The 20,795-nt window shown below is 37.8% G+C and overlaps 1 protein-coding gene across 3 annotated transcripts in view; it reads right to left on the bottom strand.

Annotated features, from left to right (window-relative positions):
- The window catches only part of LOC135169688 (semaphorin-2A), a 189,785-nt gene that overhangs the window by 160,917 nt on the left and 8,073 nt on the right, over positions 1 to 20,795 (bottom strand). Inside the window, exon 1 of one of the 3 annotated variants that reach the window (XM_064134899.1) lies at positions 2,721 to 3,949. The exons of 1 other annotated variant lie outside the window; for it this stretch is intronic. In XM_064134899.1, the coding sequence (XP_063990969.1) occupies positions 2,721 to 2,898 (178 nt within the window). In that variant the 5' untranslated portion in view covers positions 2,899 to 3,949. Of the gene's footprint in view, positions 1 to 2,720; positions 3,950 to 20,795 lie in introns of those variants that run through there. One more of the 3 variants, XM_064134902.1, reaches the window with a different exon arrangement.

The raw sequence follows: 20,795 nt of genomic DNA, 5'->3' as shown, positions 1-20,795 counted from the left end.
AATCATGTTTCAACCCCGGAATGTCAAATACAAAATTCCCACTCACGTCCTTTTCAACCCCACCTTTAACTCCGCTAATAATTCCCCAAAAATCTTCTATTTTACCTCCCTAAACCACCAAAAAATTAATTTTCCCAAATTAATAAACACAATTGACTTCAAACCATTTCCCATTCTTTCAAAAACGAATCCAACTGATTCTAATCAAGAATAACATTGAATCCACCTCTCTCCCTCTCATTAAACCCCTCGCAATTTCCCCTAAAATTCCCAAAAAAAAAATTGTTTTCCATTTTTTTTCTCTTAAAAAAAATTGTTTTTCATTTTTTTTCTTGAAAAAAATTGTTTTCCCATTTTTTTTCTTAAAAAAAAATGTTTTTTCTCTCCAGTCCATTTTCCTTTGATTACCCAAGTTACTCAACAAGACTAATTCCCGGAATATGACCCATACACCCAACATCTGCTGAATCTTCCCCCCGAACATTGGGATACTCAACCAACGTTAACATCCTCAATCCATAGACACAAATACACTGAAAAGACACACCATCTCCGGGTACGTATTTGCGCGTACGCACAGGAGAGCCCGCAACGTCGGGGCACACGAGTATAGAGAGGTCCAGACCGACCATTCCACATTCCATTCGGCCGTCCCTCGGCCCGTAATGAAGTCAGTCCCCGGGCGTTCTAAACCCTCTGGTAATATCGTGCCAGCGGCTCCGTCGAGATAATATTGGTGATGTATGCTAACGGACTTTCAGTTTTCACCAGCCCCCCAAACCCCCCACCCCGCCACATCTTTTTCCGAGGAGTCGCTGCCACCCCTCCTGGTCCATCTACGTAAAATTTAAAGGGGAGAAAATTCGGCAACCGGATGAATTACACAAGAGGTGAATTGAAAAGTATTCGAGAAGAGAGAGAATATTTTTTTTGCGAATGATTTTAAATGGTTTGGAGAATGTTTTTCAGGAAATCTGGTGAAAAAAGAGAGCTGAGGGAACACCGATCCAGGGCCTTCGGCGGTAATCAATCGAGTGGAACACCCCTCGTAGGGGAAGGGGGGGAGGGGGAGAGGGTGAGACTTCACTGGGTTAGAGTGACAGGTCGATCGCGCGTGGTGTACACGTGCATTGCTTTCAACGTCGTGCATCAAAAATCCTGGAGATCAGGGAAATCACCATAGGATTTTTGATTATGGGAGGAAAATTTGAGAGACGAAGAGGGATGTAAACGAGAAAATGTGGAAATTTTCATGTATCGGGGGTAAAAAATGAGATTTGTAGGGAGAATTGATCTGTTCGAATGAATTATTTGGCAAATTTTGAGGTGATAGGATAATTTTGATGATAAGTTATGATATAAATGAATAAATTATGGGGTTAAAGGTAAAATAATGATTTTATTGGATAAAATGCCCAAATTTTTCGACAATTTTGAAAAGAGGATTTGATGATTTTATTTTATTTTTAATTGATTCGTGAAATAAATTTTTCGTTGCAATAATTGGTCTTAAATTTTTCCGATAAATCGGAAATTTCAAGGATAAATTTATCTGAAATATTATTGAAAATTAAAATATTGGAAATTGACGAGAATTTGGAAATTGTGGTCAAAAGTCTCCAGCATTCATTGCACAATATAATTAAAACCGAGATGAATGAATATGAAAAACTTTCAATGACGGGGCACATTTCAGCGGTTTAATTGCAACCTGTCAATGATGAAAAATTGCAACAACTTTTTTAACAATTCAATCTGCCTAGGGTTTAAAACAAACAAATTCGCAAATCCTTCTGCGCTCTACAACTTCTATAATTTCATTAATTTGAAATATCCGACTTTTCATTCACAACTGTCACCTTTGTCAGGTATAAAACAACGATATTCTTCAATTTGTTCCCATCAACAATTTTCAAAAATAAATTCAGTTGAACTATAGTCGAACCCGTCACAAAAATTTCACAATTTTCACCACAATAATTATTTGAATCCCCGAAAAATATAGTCAGGCACTTTATCACCAGAAAATCATATGAAAATCGACAAATTGTTTAAAAAAACCCGATGTACCTGACATTAGAATCGCCTAATTTTTCATAATTCGTCACCTTAATCTACGATTATTTTATTCAACTCTCAATAAACTCAACGATTAAACTGTTCCTCACAACCTTCACCTTCATCAATTATCAATTCTCACGATTTTTTCCTTAAACTAAAAATCCCAAAAATTAATTACCGTCATCTACTCCTCAAAATATCGCAATTTTCCCCGTACGATAATCAAAACCGCATCAAACGCATGCGACCCCTAATTCAAAATATAAAAACAAAACCTCCAACATTAAAAAAAATATATTTCCGTCACATTCGCCACGACCTTTTCATATAATCACCAATTATCAATTACCAATTGAAATCAAACTGTTCAATGCCCCTAACCAGAATTCACCCGAACATAAAACATCTTCTTCTTCTTCTTGAATATTCCTCCACAAGTCCAAAATTTCCCACCAACTTCAACTCAAATTCAACCTGTCAACATATCAACTGTCACCTGTACCACTAACACGCAACATCCCCCAAAAATCCCCACTATCCACCGGCCGCAATAATTAAAACCGAGACGAATGTCATCAAAAACCCTTCAATTACCGCAACCATCGAAGCGTCGCTCCTCAATCCCCCCATACCCCCAAAAAAACTGAAAAAACCCAAACCTTTGTGATGCCGCAAATGCGAGTGTCCGCAGCAAGGTTGTTCGAAGTAAGCGTGTCCTGGATGAGAACCGGCTGGTCTGACCGCCCCAATTGGGCCCAATAGTTGAGCCAAGACAGCTGCGAGTACAGCTGCTCTAACCACCACCATACCGCACTTCCTAAACGCTGCACGCTCCATCCCGATCTAAAAAATCCTGCCTCACCCAACGCTCCCGCAGCCACGTGACAAAATCCAAATAAAAGGCCCCCCCGATCACACCCTATTCCTCCCCCCTCACCAAAATTTTCATTTTATCAACGAATGCGAGGCGCTGCTTACGGTGACCTTGAACGCCTCGTCCTCGTGGTTAAAAACCTTCGGGCCCTTTACACAACGAAAAGGGCATCCAACCGGTCGCCAATAAGTCCGTCAACTCCAGTAAAATATCTCTCCTCCGAACTCACTGTATCCTTCACTCCAATGCCGCGTGTTTTTTTCCCTTTCCCCCTCGGCCCGTACACACCGAACTCGCCTTCCCCTTTGTGAACAAAGGAATTCCACCACTGCACACCACTATCCCACCCCCGAACACTGAACAACGGAAAGAATAGTTTTCAGGTACAGAATGAAATACGTCGGATATACAATGACCAAAGACCAGTGACAGTTCTCTCCACTTTGAATAAAGCAATAATTCCACGTAAATTCTCCGACTGTTGAACAATATCTATCGATGCATCGACAGTCATCGATTATCGGCCGGATGTTCTCTATCAAACTGCAAACACACCTATTTACAGATCAACGTTCACTCCCCTCAAGTCACAAAAATCAAACCACTCGCGTAACGCACAAATCATCGGCTTTAACCATCAAAAAACTAAAACATTAATCGAGAAAATTTCCTGGAAATTCACATCGGCATTCGACTATTTATCCAACTCTGTTGATCACCGCGTCCTCCAAACGATCACCAACACCACCGTCCAACCGTAACAGCTCCTCGCATAATTCAGATGACCATTGAATTCACGTGCACTCCCCAATGTCAATAATATTTTTATGACACAATATATCGACCTTGCGATATCACCGACGACGACACGGATACCGGTACCCGATTACAATCACTAGACACTCGATGTTCAACAATGTTATTTACTCGAGTGTGAACACAACAGAACAGAAAGACAGAGCAGAGGACGTAAACCTCCCTCGTCAAAGGTCGCGGCACAACTATTACCCAGGAGCATTGCCGCGTTGGGTACAGCCACTCGGCCGCGCTCGGGCTCACTCGCTACCTCTCGCCGCCTCGGCTCCCACCCCCCCCCGACTGTTCGCTCCCCCCACCCCGCTATCCCTCGCGCTGTCGGTGAACACGAAGCGGCTGAGAATACGTTGGTATATATAAGCGTGCAGGACTGTCCAATCCGCACTCTCTACCGGTATTTGCCTCCCAGTACCACCCGCGAATCACCTTCACTTCGTGTCTTTGTTCTTTTCTCCTGTTGTTCATACGGTGAATTTACCATAGGCTCGCGGTAGGGCACACCTGTCAGGCGATGAACGATTAAATAAAAAGAAAAAATATTTACCTGCGTTCATGCGTGCAAGATTGTGCGGTCGCCGGTGACGCCAAGTCGAGTGCATCTTCTGGAGGAATATCGCGAGTGACCTAGTTCCATTGTGGTCAGGCTCTTTTATCGATAAGTTTTTTTTTTTGTGGTCAGGTAGTGAGGATTCACCGGGGGATGAATATATTAAGGTGGGTTATTCTGAGGGGAGGAATTGCCGGGTGATGAGGTAGTGGAGTTTATCAGTTATAAATGGCCGGGTTCAATGGGTTTATTTTGAAAGTGGCTGGGGGGGGGGGGCGAAGCGAGGGAGGGGGTGGGGGGATGATATATATATTTGTGAAATATATGTTAAGTATAGGGAGATATAATACGGGGAAAAATGTAATATGTCAGGTATGTGAGGAATATATGTATGTGAACATAGGTATGTTGTGTGGATGTATCTGGTATATATGTGATATATGCGTGGAATATATTTGAGGTTGATAATGCAGGGTATTAGGTGTAATTGTTAGAAGGTATATAGTGTGTATATTATGTATTTGTCTTTTCTCAAGCGGATTTCATGTGGGGTGTGCTGTTTTTTTAGTGTGAGACCCTTTTTTTGGTTTTAGGGTGGGCGAATATATTTGTTTTTAGTTCTTTATCTGAATTCTTTTGATAAGTATTTATTTATTTAAATAGGTAGACGTGACATTGGGGGTGTTGGTGTGGTTGTGAGTGATAGATTGTAAATTTGTGATTTTTGTGGTGTGGAGAGAGTTGGAGAGTTTCAAATTAATATTTGATACAGAAATTTTTGAATAAAATCAGGAAATTTGATTTTTTTATTAAAATTTATTGTAAGGTAATGAAAAATGATGATAATTGAATAATTCAGGAGCCAAACTCAGGGAAATTTAACATATTTACATTATAAATAAAATTGGTCAATGAAATTTGAGAAAAACTTCTGAAATTTTCATATTTTAGATAAAATAATAATTTCACTGAATAGCTCTATTGAAAATGGAAATATATTAGCTGATCCTTAATTTGACTTCTTAATTATTTAATACTCACCATCTTTTATTGCCTCGCGAGAAATTATAACAAAAAAATAAATTTTCATATTTTTTTTAAATTTGTAAAAAATTTATTTGAAGTCCTGGAACTCCAGAATTAAATTATTTCACCAATTTTCCCATAACATTAAATTTACAAATTCAAAATCCGTTTTCGAAACTCAGTACCACCAAAAAAAAAACAAAATTCTTTGAAAGGGTCAACAGTCACCTGAATCCACTCTCGTATATTGTCATGTGAATAGCTCTCCTCGACTCGTATTTATTTACGAAAAATGGAAGACCATTTGTTTATCATTAATATCAAGAGTCTCTCGAAAATACTAGATTCGTTTAAAGTAAACACTGGAAAGAGATATGAAATGAAAACACCAATTAATGGACGTAACTATATCACCGATGCAAATAAATTTTCCTCAACTGATCAATTTCCATCCGGACAAGAAGATCAATTCGAAATTATCAAATAAAAAACCTATGAATGTGTGGTACAGTCATCAGTTCACCGAATTGGTATTCAACTGTTGATGAATGCTCGGAATTTCGATTCGATGCACACAAATAAAATACAAATTTAAAAACCCTCTAACAGGACTGGAGACTATTAAAAAAAAGTGGAAATTACGAATGGTCCATTTCCTTACTTTTACAATGTCATAAAAAATTATTACCACTCGAGAGTACTCGGAGATGTCAAAGGAACACCGATAAATGATTACGATTGAATTACTGTTGCAGGTGTGTTGCCAATCCTGAATTTATTAATTTCGATCAAAGCGAAGTGAAATGTGAAAATGAAATCAAATATTTAAACGAATCGAGCAACGACGTTGTAAAAGGACAAATTTAATTAATTTCTGGTCAATTTAATTTCTGAGTTTTATATTAATGAAGAGGATAAAAAGGGTCTTGTCTGTAGCTAACAATTGTTGAAAAATATAAAATAAAAATTAAGAGTTATTAGTGCCCTCGCGATTGTTAAAAATGGGTTGGTACCACCAATAAATTAAAAATAGTTAAATTAAAAATTGTGGATTAAAATCTGAAGTCAATTGATAAAATAGAATAAGTGCATTTCAGCGAAAGTTAATTATTTTGTAAGTGCGCTGATAGGAAAAAGATAAAATTGACGAAAAATGTCTAAAATTCAATCGATTAATTAATTTTAATTTTAGAGATTTTCAATTTCTATTGTGTGAGCGTTCTATGCCCAGAAACTGGGTCCCAACCGCTTACTGGCCCCGTCAGGGTGTCTCAAAAATAAAAAAAAATTCAAAAGTTTTTAAAATGTTTATAAATATCCAAGATTGTTACTATTGAACACAGAGCAGACCCTTTTAATCGAGAAGTTAGGAAGGAAATGGGGTTTTTGATGCCAACCACTTTATAAACCGAACCTTGTCCTCATTCGACTTTTGGATAATCGATTCTTCGTCGAGATGCCATTCGAGTTCTCATTCGACTTTTCATTCGAGATTCTTAATGGTCTGCTTTATATATGAGGACAAACATAAAGCCTCGCGTGCCAAACACTCTCAAAGTTCGACCGGATATGACGTTCATAAACATCGATTATTTTCAAAAATCGATCACAAAACAATCGATTCTCGAATCTCAAAATTCGATAATTCGTCTTCTGTTTCAGTATCAACCGGATACAACGTTCACAAACCTCGATTATTTCCATATATCGATTAACAAACAATCGATTCTCGAAATTCGATAATTTCGCTTCTTCTGTACTATAACGAACTATCATAAGAAAGCGCGCCAAGCAGTCTAACGCTTCGACCGAATGTGACGTTTATAAATATCGATTATGTTCATAAATCGATCACAAAACAATCGATTCTCGAATCTCGAAATTCGAGAATACGGTGTCATCTCCTTAGTAATATGGATTTTACAAGCAGTTGTGGATTTTTTTTGGCGCCAGAGAGCGTGGGATTTATATCGAATTTCAATACGAGAAAAATAAAAACTGAAGAAGTTTCAAACACCCCCTCCCCCCTCCCCAAACAGCTAAAAAATATAAGTAAACCATCTCCTCGCGTTCATCATGTCAGAAAAATGTATTATCACCGACAATATAATTTCGTTGCAGTTACAATTGTCAGACAAGTGGCCGAGGAAAAATAAAAAAAAACTTCGCAATAGTCATATATATATATATACACATATACATAAAGCACCGAGCGACGTACTTGTGGTTCTCTTTGTCTCTCTTCATCCCTCTATCCGAAGAAAGAAAATCCAGGAATATTAGAACAAAGGGGATAAGATGAGTCTGCGAGTTCTGCAGTTTCGTGGCTTTCTTAACTCCACCAACTACGATAGAAAGAGAGAATCCAATGTTGGTAGTCAAGCAAAATGGGGTAGAGTGAGAGGGTTAGGATGAGGAGAAGGGGGTGCGTCCTGCCTCGCGTCCTCGTGCGACGAACGGCAAATCCCATTTCATTGAAATAGTTTAGAATTTCATGAGATCCCTGGGACCGATGCTTTTTGCGCTTTTCGAGGAGTCTTCCACCTCGTCTCCTTCTCTCCGCAGTAGACCTGTATATTTTCTTCAAGAAAAAAAGGCACGGGGTGGAGGTGGGGTAGGGGGAAAAAATACGAGAAGTACTTGGAGTGCTTCATGGAAAGCAAGCGTGAGACGATCAGCCGTCTAAAAGTGCATATTCGACATTTCATTCGAACAAAAGTTGACGGAAGATGCGTCGGGGGAGATCCACTGGGACGCGGCTGATGCTCTGGAGAAGTCACTCATCTAAGAATCTGATTCTGGATGGAGATGATGGAAAATGGGTGAAGATCATTTTTTTGGGATTTTTTTCGTTATATTTTTTTTAGAAAATGTAATCAACGACTTTAATGAGTGGGAAGGGAGAAATATCGATTGAAAATTTAGTTCAGGTGCAGATCGAACCCGGATCAAGCCAAACTTGACAATCCTTCAGGTGCTGATCCAACAACTCGATCAAGAATTGATCCAGCCCATTACGCCTTGAATCGATCCCGATTTCACCAAAGTTATCGGATCAGAGTTTGAAGACACACCATGGATTAGTACCTGACAATTTAAATCGACCACCCTTATTAATTCATCATTAATTCAAAGCAACAAATCAATCATTTTTACTTTATGCTACTTCTGTTGATGAATGTCTACCATAATTATTGCTCGAAAAAATTTTGCTATTTTTACCGACGTTGGGAATCGAACCGAGGACCTTAGGAATACTAATCCTATGCTGTAACCACTGGGCCATATCGCTGCTATTATTAAGTCAATTCAGTTTTGCTCATATGATGTGCATTGGAAATATTTATTCACTTCAAAATTATTTACATATTGCAATACATGTTATGAAAAATTCTTCAATTGAAATTCTATTTTATTTTTTACAATATAATAATAATAATAATAATCATAATCATAATCATAATAATAGGCTCAAGGATTCAAATAGAATAATGTATAAATAATTGCAGAATTGTCTTTAAGGCCACGTCATCCAAAGTTCATTTGAATAATTATAGGCATCAGGTCAATTTCAGATCAGGTTGGTATGATCAGAATTGAATCCAAATATTTTGCAAGCAAATGGACCTCAGCCTGAAATCAATTGTACCTCATTCGACCTTGATAAAAGTAATTGTAGGCGGAAAATTGAATTTGAGGTCAGGTTAACCTGATCTGAATCTGATCTGAATAATTGCAGGGGGAAGGGCTTCAGTTTACTTGATTAAAATGATGAGAGTAATAGGGATCAGGTTGAGTAGATCAGAGACTGATCAATTCGTCATCAGGTTCCACGTGATCAGCTGAACGTGAACACTGCTATGTCAAGTTCTGGTTGAACCTGAAGTTCGCTTGACGTGAAGAATATAATTTTACTCATCAAATTTGTTTTGGAAAAATAAATTCCCGAAATTTTCGTAATTTTCGGGGCATTAAATTCGCGAGTGAATTTCGTAATCGTTGAGCGAACTGCGAGTTCCGAAATTGCCGACTAATTCTCGTCGTGTGTTCTATAAATGAATAGTCACCAGTCCCCGAAGTTTCACGGTTTTCCACCACTTTTTCGAACTTCTCCTTTTCTCGCATGCAAAGTCCGGGAAAACAGTGCCCGGAAAAATCGAAATCTGGACGAAAACAACTGGATAGTCTCACACAACACCAGGCACGATGGTCGTCGTTCAGAGCCGTCCGAATGGTCTCCCCTTCCCCCTAAGAGAGAAAAAAAAGCAAAAATGGAAGATAAAGAAAGGTGAAAGAGAGAAGTTCAGCCCTCCTGGTGAACGGGAACGAGTGAGCCCAGCGAATAAACGTCCAATGGTCTCCTGCACGTACCCAACCAAAGACCTATAGTTCGACTATAAATGCACCGAAGAACTTGATCCCTCGTATAATTTCCATAAAACTTCTGATCGTTCTTGAGCACGTTCGCATATAGAAGTTTTTTCATCGGCTGATATCCAACCCCGTGTATACGTTATATGTACGTAGAAATGTATATGAAGAAGTGAGAGAGAGAGAGAGAGGGAGTGGGAGGGAACGAGTGGGTGAGGGGGCGGAAGGGGGGCGGGAGGGTGAGGGAGAGGGACAGGTCATGGCGAGTGAAGATAGAGAGAAAAAGTCGGCATTGGGAGGAAAAAAAATGGGGATGAACACCCGCAGGACTTTGCCTACACCAAGAGACTGGCGGTGGGGGGTTGGAGGGGGTGGGGGAGATTTTTTATGTTGTGCGACTGTGTTAAATATTCATCGGAATTGAGTCGAGCTCACACACGTATCCTTCAGTTTCTACTCCGGTATTCTTTGTGCCATCAGCTTTCCCCCTTTTTCTCGTAATAAAAATAGAGAAGCCCCGAGGAAATACTGAAATATTGTGCTCATATTGTGAATCAATTCGGAGATATGCAGATGTATCTGCGTGGGGAATAATGCTGGGGAAATATGACGATAGATGTTCGAGGAGAAAAAATTAATTTCGTGGAGGGTTTTTTAAATTTGTTGTATTAGTTGTGAGAAAAGAAATTTTAGGTGAAAATTAGATCTCGAGGGGGTGAAACGATGGGGGAATGTTAGTTTTATGAGAACAATTAATCGCTCAAGGGTAGTTTTTCCAAAGTTGACCTGAAAATTGTTATTTCGTCTCAAACTTCGCCCTCTAGAGGTCTCATTTTTGTCGGTTGGTTTTTCGGGTTTTTCGGGGTTCAAAATTCACTAAATATTTGTTTTTTATTACTGTGGGTCCGTTATTTTGTGTTAGGAAAAAAGGGGAAAAGTGTAGGAGGCACTTTAGGGTAGTTGACAGATTGTCAATATTACTAGGAAAAACAACAGAGAATTTTTATTAAAAAATGTGCGAAAAAAAAAGTTTGGCGTCGTTGTTTGAAAATGTTGGAAAAATAAATATAAATAAAAAAATAACTATTTTTTTCATTATACAATCTTTTAGTTCGCGATATTTTTAATTTCTATTTATTTACCAAACATTTTCAGCACAAACCACTAGTTTTTCTTTACGCAGTCTTTACAACAATTTATTTTTGTTTTTTCCTTTCACAGCGAACACCTTTTAACGAATGAAACCCTTCAGCAGTAATAAATAATAATTTTGAAAATCACGCTGAAACAGATATCCCAGGGAAATAACAGGGCAGTGTTTCTTCGTTCCCTCGAATCTCGTCCTCAATACCACAAAGGATTCTCGAAATACAAGTGGTGTAGCCATGTGTTACCAGACCCGCAACCTGTGGATAAATAAGGAGCCCGCTGCGTAGATATTAAGTATAATTTAGTGGGGTCCGAAGGCAAGCCCTAGCCCTTGGGCCTCCATCAAGAATAAGACATCACCATCTGTCCGCCACCTCAGCCTCTTTTTTTCCCATTCGTCTCCATACATTTCCAACTCTTCGTTGTATTCATTGCCCAGTGGTACAAAATAAGAATACAACTCACGCAGGCAAAAGTTGGATAAAAAATATCTGGAAAATCGTGGCAAACTTCACCATCCAGAAGGTAATCGTTGAACGAAATGTAATTCAATGATAAATTACCTGTCAGAGAAGGATATCTCACGATTTTGTTGGCAAAAGTTTCATAGTTATGTTGTTAGGACATTTAGGACTAAAATTTCTACAAAAAATTATGGAATCTTCCATAATTACTCAATTGTCAGCTGTTTTGTTATAACAAATTAAGTAGATTCGGAACTATTCAATGTAGTTGTAATTCTAGATTCACATAATGGAGAAAATGATCAAAAAAATGATACAATTTGTTTACTTTTAATCGAGATATTTGAAAATTTTATTGATGTTGAATTTGGAATCTTAATGAGAGTTCATTGATAAGCGATTTGTAATTTTATTACATTACGATCGTTATTTTAAATATAATGATGAAGGCCAACTTCTGCTGAATTTTCGTTTAGGTTCCTCCATCCCAAAAGATCACGTTTTAAAAAAAAATCCAACGTTTTAAATAAAAAATCAAAGGCCGACCTTTCCAAACCAAAAAAACCCCTACAAATTATTCTCAAAAATTTCTCTCCGCGTACGTTCCCCTGCAATTCTGCTCTCGTTAATTCCCGCATTTCTCTGAGCCCTAGCAACTGTATATTTGATTACATCGGATGCAATATCCCATGAGTTCTACTCACCAACTGGAAATTCAAGGGCTATCATGCCCATTGAACAAAGCGATTTACCAGAACTGAATCGTTAGAAGTGTGAGGTAACCGGCTCTTAAAGATCCTCGAGGTACCCGAGACCTTTGTGTTCCATTGCAGTCCAGTTATGTTGCTATATAGATATATATATATTTCATTTTTTATTTATGCATTTTAAACTAATAGGTTTACTCTGCTTTATAAGGTCCTTACAGTGCACATACAAGTGTGTTAATTACAGGATTTTCTTAATTAGAACGAAATAGGGTTCCCGGAATTTTACGGAACTACCACGGAATTTCTCCTGAAAGTTCCGTAATTTTTCTCTGAATCCACTCTCAAACATTTCGATAATATCACGTAAAAATACCCAGTCGATTCCCTAATCGGTGAGAGAACTGTGAGTTCCGTAATTTTTACGGAATATTTCTCGCCGTATGGAAATAGTTGTTCCGCTACTTCATTAAAAACTGCTAAACGTTCATTTGAATATAGTGTCGTGCTCTCTGCCACAGCACCTGACTTAAGTCCTTCTCAGGACATCCACATCTACATCGCGAGGAACTAATAATCCCTATTCTGGTGAGGGAGCTGGGCTAAACTGAGGTGATTTGCTCTGGCACCGTTCACCCAAACTATTATTATACCTTCCAGGAGTTCGCTGGGTGTGTTGTACTGCAGCAGTGCCCTACCGAACTCACTACTAATTAATCGCGGGCCCAGATACGAGGGCCGGAGACGACTGGGTCGTGCAATCTTTTGTGAAAAAAATCGGAAACGCCTGGGTTTCGAACCTGCGCCGTGAAGAACGATTCGGATTACTAAAACTTAGATTTAACCAACTCCGCCACGGCGACTAACCAATGTCATTCATGTGTTATCGAGATGTTGTTCCGCGTGTGTCAGTACAACGTGGCATTTCCTACCTCTGAAACCGCAGTTTTCTCGATTTTTTAAACTACAATTAAAACTATTCCACCTTTTTATTAGTTCTTAATTATTCTATTTTCAGTTCTATAATTTCAAATAATTCGTTCTCTAAGTCTTCCCCATACGTTGTTGCATTAATACAACTAATTAGAGGGGATTGAATGCAGGGGTTTTTGGTGGAGCCAGTTGTACAGGTGCACATTTCTCTAGACTAAGAAGTGGCGGATGGTTAGAGGGGTGTAATCATCAAAGTGACCCTTACCCCCCTCTCTTGAATGCCTCACGCCTCGATCACACAGGATGAAACGACAAGTGATACCAACCACCCCCCCCCCATCCACCCCCTTCTGTCATCCCTCTTTATCCAGCCGGTGTGTCACGCTAGATTTAATTAATGCAATTTAGCATCCATCCATCATCTCTCGCGTTTTTGCCCTAACGAGGGCCCCTGCCGACGACGTTGCTGTGTACGATCCGGCACTTTGATGGCCGCCGAGGCCTCTCGATTATATCGACACCTGGCTACAACCCCTATTTCCACCGGGTTTCATCCCCTCGTCTGTCTTCCATGGACATTTAGGCGCATTCGACTCGATCGTGACGGTGAGGCACTCGGTATTACCGGTGGAATGATACGGGAATTTGGGAAAAACGGGGGAATAATTTATGCGGGGGTGAAATATTTTGATGGGAAGAAAATATATTTCAGGGGTGGGGGGGAAGGGGTCAATTGATGGGAGTTGAAGAGGAAAATTTTTTTTTTGAGAGGTGGAAAGTCGATGCTTGCGGATTTTGTGGGAAATTTGAAACGGTTTTTTGAGGATTTTTGGTTTATTTTGAGTTGATTCGTGGGGTATAAAGGGAAATGTAGAATGAAAATTGGGGTGGGGGAACAAAGTAGAACATTAAAGGTGGTAATGGGTAATTTGTGAGGAATTTCTGGTGAAATCTCTGGGGATTTCTGGCAAGTTTTCACAGAAATTCGGGAAAAATTAAATTTAAGTTAATAAAAGCGCAAAAGCAGTTAATTGCTCGCTAGTGATCTGCTCCAAACTATCTATTGCAGATCACTCCACATAGATGCCAATAGAAAAAAGAAAATGTTAAAATTGAAGGATTAGAAAGCTTCCGTTCAGAAACAAAAAGTTTACAAACAAAATCTGAAAAAATGTCCAATCGTAGTTTTCAATTGATAAATACTTTGATACGTTGATTTCCACTTATTAAAGAATGTCCCTAATCAGTAGCTCTGGTCATCAGGATCAAAATACAACAGAACCATTCAACACTCGTTTTGATCACCGAAATTTTTCAGTTATTTATAGTGCATTGAATGTCGATAAATAAATATAATAATATATTCTTCCACAACACAATGAGTATTAAACATTTTAATGGTAAAAACTATACGCCGATGCTTCGAGTACTGTTTTTCCAATAATAACTCGCATTCTCAGAAATTCCCAGCACAAATTGCCGTGAGAAATATAGCAACGAATAATCCCTCAAAATTCACGTTTAATTACTGCAAACGGTCGAATTCACCCATTTGTTCCGCCCGAACAGTTTGCACGTCACTGAAAAACGCTCTCGTTTTGAATTTCAATTCGCACCGAGAGATTACAGAATAAACAATTTATCCATCAATAGATGAATCATTTTTTATTGATTCTTCTCTTCAACCTCATGGCCCGGAGCTATAAACACAAGTGCCATGGAAAAACCCCCACTGCAATGAACATTGTTGCAAAAACTTTTTAGAACCTTCATCCATAGTGATGAAATGCACTTTCGCTCGAAAAATGGAAATCGTGCACAGAGGGTACGAGTGCCTGACTGCCATCCAAATTGCCATTTATTTTCAACAAAGTGAATCTCCCATTGACGCATTAAAAAAAAAAGTCGGAAAAATCTCTCTCAGTATTTTTTGATATTCAAATGAGTCTTTTGGAAATTTTTAACAATTCATTTCACGTAACTATTGCATTCTCGTTTCTGGGGACTCGATCAATATCGAAATTATATGAAACTGTCAATGTTCGATGGATCGTTTTGATAAATAGATATGTGTAGACTCTTGAATTTTTTTTTTGGTGGGGGAATAGAAGAAAATTAATCTTTCAGGGGAACATGTCCAAAATGTGTCATCAACACAGAGTCATGACACTAATTTTTATAACATCGGTAAAAAATAATCGACAATGGAATAAAAATCAAAATACTCTGGAAATAAAATCGATTGCATTCCAGGAATATATTTTTTAAATTTATAATTCATTACCACAGAGATTACTTGTACAATGAATTATTTACAAAACATCCTCGAGGAGGTTTAATCATTTTTCAATGACTCAGCCGTCTGTTTATCTCAATCTATGATCGAGTGTTATGAATTTTTGCAAAAGTTTGCTGAAAAAGGAGAAAAATTTATCCTCATTCATGCAACTGCATGAGTCCTTGAATAATAATAAAAATAAAATATATTTCACGTCAATTGCTCCCACATTTCTTTAGAAATTTGTAAAAAAAACGAAAAATGAAAAGAGATTGGTAAAAACCCCTTCAACCCCGGAATTTCGAGTCGGATTTTTCTGCATATGAGTTTTTTAAAAAAAGAATTGAAAGGAATGGAAAAATTTTAAAAGAGAGAAGAAGAAAAAGCTGATTTTTTATGCTCATTCCCAGCACAACATCCGAACACTTGAAGTTCTCGCAGATAAAAAAATTGAATTTCCATTTTTACCGTGAATAATTGAAATATCAATGAAAATTAAAATCGCTCAACGATGGATGCGTTTTCCGGAATTTTCAATCCACCAAATAATTTGATGTCACGTTTACTCTAGTTCTCATTTTTGCATTCGGTGTTTTCATCGAGTACTTTCGATGCAACTCATTTATTAAAATATTCATACCGAGTATAGAAAACAGAATTGTAAATTAATATGTAAATTAAAACCCCGAAATGCATCGCATGCTATACAACACGAGCTGTTGAAAGTGATTTCTGAAAATTCTGATGACAACATCAATCAGTAAAATTTATTGTGTATTGGGGTTGAATATTTAAACAAATGCCGGAAGACGATTAAAAGTTTATTCTATTCGATTCACGTGCACCTTAAGATGAAAAATCGAAAAATGATAATTAATTTATCAACATTAATAATAAATAATTAATATTGACTTGCGAAATTTCGTCGTGATCTTCCGTTGAGGGAGACAATACGAGAAATATTACCGCGCTCGAACAATAAAATCTGTGCGAAGAGAAAAATCAGTGAATTTTTATAGTGTGATTCCGATAAAAATTACTGCAAACCGCAAAACTGGAAAAAATTACTGTGCCGACTAGTAAAATTTCTTTATCGACTCAGGAAAACTTCTATATCGACATCGCAAAATTCAAAGTCTAATGGGCGACGACAAGATGAACGCTACATGGCTGAGGTCCCACCACGGGGTCCAACGTCGGTAATTATCGGACATGTTCGGCGCTCATCGTTAATCAATCACAATGAGTTCACAAAAAATTATTGTAGGGCACAGTAAAAAATGTTGGAAGGCACAATAAAATAAAGGAATCTCGACAGGAATTTTCAAAGGAGTTCTACCAGTTTTTCATTTGAACTCAAATAAAAAATGATAGACCTTCAAATTTCATAGTGCTGTTTCGTCAATTTTACGAAACCACACATTGTTAATCACAAAATGTACTGCAAAATTTATAATATCGATAGGAATTATTACGTGTGAATAAAACACTTTCGAGTATTCAAGCATTTTGTACCTCGATTATAATGAGAATATTTAAACAATGATTTTGTAATCAATATAACAAAAAATATTAAAATTATCTCCGAGGGTTAAACTTTTGGAACTAGTCATTATAATAGTCGTTAAGCTCGATATTAAAGTCGTCAGATGAAAAATTAGATGAACCAATCAAATTGCCTGACGAATATTCAATGCACCCCAATTACCATCGATTGTAAGCAACTATGTAATACAGGTAGCTAATTGAGTATTATATACCCGTAAGCTATTATCAGTGTTAACTGTTGTCCTCGCCCCAGTTGCAGATATAGCTGATTGTTGGGTCTATGGATAATGGTCACTTGTGTTTGATAATAGATTCTGTATTTTGGTGATCAAAGATCTGTCAGTTGCTGATGAACTTCGACGATGAGCTGATTTATCGTATGAATTATTTCTTCTAAGAAAACGCCTCTTTCCCAAATGTATCTAAGCGGCCATTACCGATATCATCTAATTTTCAATTTTTTTTTTTCAAATTTCTGAGTAACGGTTGACAAAATTTATATGAAAAATAAACCGTTTTCAACCTTTATTATTATGCAATGGTTGACCAACTTGCATCGGAGTGTCAATACCATCAATTTTCTAATACATTTTGTAATTAATGATATCTGACATCATAAAATTTACAAAATGGCGCTATAAAATTTGAAGATCTATCATTTTTTTTCTAAATTTAAATACAAAATTGCTAGAAATTCTTCAAAAAATTTTATCTGAGGCAGTTTATTTTATTGTCATTGGTCAACGATGAGCGTCGAACACATCCGATCATTGCCGACGTTGAACTCCGTCACGTGACCCGTGGCACCAGCCATTTAACGTCCATCTTCTCATATCCCATTAGACCTTGAATTTTTCCGAGACCGATTACAACATTTCCCAAACCGATAAACAAATTTACACGACATAATAATGTTTCTCAGGCAACGCACCAATTGTTATCATAATCCCACGACCCCGAACAGCAAAAAAAATTCCAGACAAAGAGAAAGTCCCTTATCTTTCATTAAAGTCGATCTATCCAAAAGCCTCAAGATAATAATACCTCACCAATCAAACTAAACCCTCAAAGTTACCAAAAAATACCTCACAATTCCCCACCAATTTATTCAAAAAATGTTTAATCAACAGCCCGACATTCCCTTCTGCCTCCCCCATTACCAAAATCAATAAACGAACTTGATGCCGAAGTACATTGACCTGCCGTCAAAAAATAAAAACTAAAATACACAAAACAATATTCAGAATGCATGAGAGCCCGTTAATCCAACTTTTAAGGACGAAATTCTCATCACGAGAGTCCCGATAACATTCCGGAAAGTGGTATGAGTTTGAACTATGGGGTAAAAAAGCCTGGATATTTCATCTACGACGTAGATGATGTGCTTTTCAGTTTTGCGCGGTAAGAGGAAATTGAAACAGCTAACCGCTTTCGGTGCTCATGGAGAAGATGAACAGGAGAACTGAGAGAGAATGAGACAGGCGTCGAGGATCCAGGATGGTAGGTGAAAACGTAGACCAGAGTATTGAGAGAACAAGGATGACGGACCGTAGCGAGATTCAATCAAACGAACGCATATAAATGAGTCGTTTCAGGGGAAAACTGAATTATAAGCTGGGCTTATACATATACATGCGCATCCCATTCTCCAGCCATCTCTGTCTGTCTTTTACCCTTCGCTTGCATTCCAACACAGTGTGTGTTTGCACTTGCGTGCCAGGGGGTGGATTGAAAAGAGGGGTTGAATCCCACAGCCCCATGGTAAACGTAACCCGTACACTTCAGTCGTCCCCTCTTGTGTCGCCAAATGTCCCGGAATGCCAGTTTACCAAATGTTTCACCCTTGACTTTTACCCTCTTGGGCCTCCACGGGTTGAAAAATTGATAAGGAAAATTTTCCCGAAGGTGAGAGCAAAAAGTAATGGAGACTGTGGGATCTGGGTGACGAACGGGTGGTGAGACAATTGAGATGGGGGAGGGGATGATTGAAGGAGATGGGAAAGACATGTGGAAAGAAAAAAATTGTTGAGTATGTTGTGATAGTTATTTTAAGTATATTATTGAATTTTCAATGGTCAATTGATTTTTATACCATTTTATTATCTGCTATTGATAGATCAAGGAATACAGAAATGTTAATTGTTAATAGGGGGACTCAACCTCTTATATAAGATTATTAAATGGGTTTACCATCGAGGATTTTTAGTAATACCTACGTGCGCCATAATCCCAATGATTGAGTAGACTTTTAGTCGTTTTTGTTGTTCACTCATTGTTAATTAACTTTGCATTTAGTGTCTTCAAAATAACTGCTTTGTTAGTTTCTAACTATTTTACTACTCACTAGTACGAATTGTTTCACTAAATTCCCGGATCCATCAAACAAACTTGAGAAGAACGATGTTATTGTGGAAGGGAAGCGTTCAAAACAATATCAGGGGCGTACGACGCTATGAGGGGCCGGGATCTCTCTCGTCCTAAGGAAGCAGAATCCAGTAGCGCCGTCTAACGGTCGTTTTTAAAACATTGGGAACACTTATTGACGATGAAGATGTTGAAACGATGTGATCTGTGCACAGAAGACAATGGTCTCGTCAGAAAATAATTTCTGCATTCTTCTGGGCAGAATTAGGAAATGGAAAAACTCAATAACCAACGCAATTCGGACGCAGAAGATTTTTTTCGGTCCTACAATCACTTTCTCGACTGATCATCAAGAAGTTAATTGCAATATCTGCAATTTTGATGAACAGGTTTGCAAACTGTTTAATGAAAAATTGAGTCTATTTGCGAATGCACAAGCACCGGCACAATGAGATACTGTCAGAGTGTCGCGTCTCGTGAGTAAAAAATACAAAAAGTCATTTCACGAGGATTTGCCCGAAGCGACGGAAAATTGTCACTCATTCGATTTAGTGACCTATTTGTGGCGATGAAATTGTTAGGAGAAAATTTCGACATCTCGCCTGTTATGCTGAATTACAGAAAATAAAATTCTCATTGCGAAATCACTTCATCGTCATTTTTGAACTCAAGGTTATTGCACAGCGAAAATAGATGTTTGAATTTCACACATAGTTTGCAACAATTTTTCAAAAATTAAAAACCTTTGAACAGAATCAAAATTCATCTCAGATTGAACTATAAAGTGAAATGTTCAAGCATTGTTCATATGTTTTACAGTGTCCAAAAAAATAAAAAATGTTTCTCCAATCACAATATAATATAAAATATGTAATATATAATATAATGCAGCAGATTTGATTTGAAAAAAAAATGGCTTCAAAAGCGATCGAACTCCCCCCCCCCTCTTGACGTAACTATCAGACATATTATTTACTAAACTTAGCAAGTACTCAAAAACTATCAATACTATGAAACAATTCTAGGAAAATTATTGGATTCTGGATAGGGATTGTCTCAATAAGATAAAAACAATTTAACTATCATCTTTAATTATTTATTATCGCACGCACAGGGGTATGTCTTTCTCGTACGATGTCTCCAGATCAACTGACTCTCAATGACCAAAGATTTCACACTCTAGACCCATTTGACAAAAGGCCCTTGTTCATTCATTCCTTTCAGTTTCTTCCCTGGTTCTATTTATTAAAACCATTCTAAACATTTCAGTACTGTTCGGAAAAAAGCTATAAAAACTATAACATACCGAGATGGACGGAAAACAGCTATAGACACCATTCATTTTTGTCCACACATATCAAGCACTGTCAATAAAAATAAATTGAACCATTCCATAACTAATTCAACAACCAAAAAATTGGCACTTCGAATATCGTCGAATTTCCTCATTAAAAAATCACCGCTGGATCTGAAATAATATTAATTGCACAAATTCGATGTCCTCACCCCTCCCCCCACCCAATTCCACACCGTAGTATTGAATTATATAACTACTGAGAGCTTCACGTGGAAATATTCTCCCCTCCCCGTGAAGAGAAAAAAACCACAGCGAGAACCTGCACAGCATTTAAATACGATTGATTTTTTTTTTCGACTC

Source organism: Diachasmimorpha longicaudata, chromosome 15 (genome assembly GCF_034640455.1).
Source record: "Diachasmimorpha longicaudata isolate KC_UGA_2023 chromosome 15, iyDiaLong2, whole genome shotgun sequence".
NCBI lineage: Eukaryota > Metazoa > Arthropoda > Insecta > Hymenoptera > Braconidae > Diachasmimorpha > Diachasmimorpha longicaudata.
This window is presented reverse-complemented; position numbering and strand designations above follow the sequence as displayed.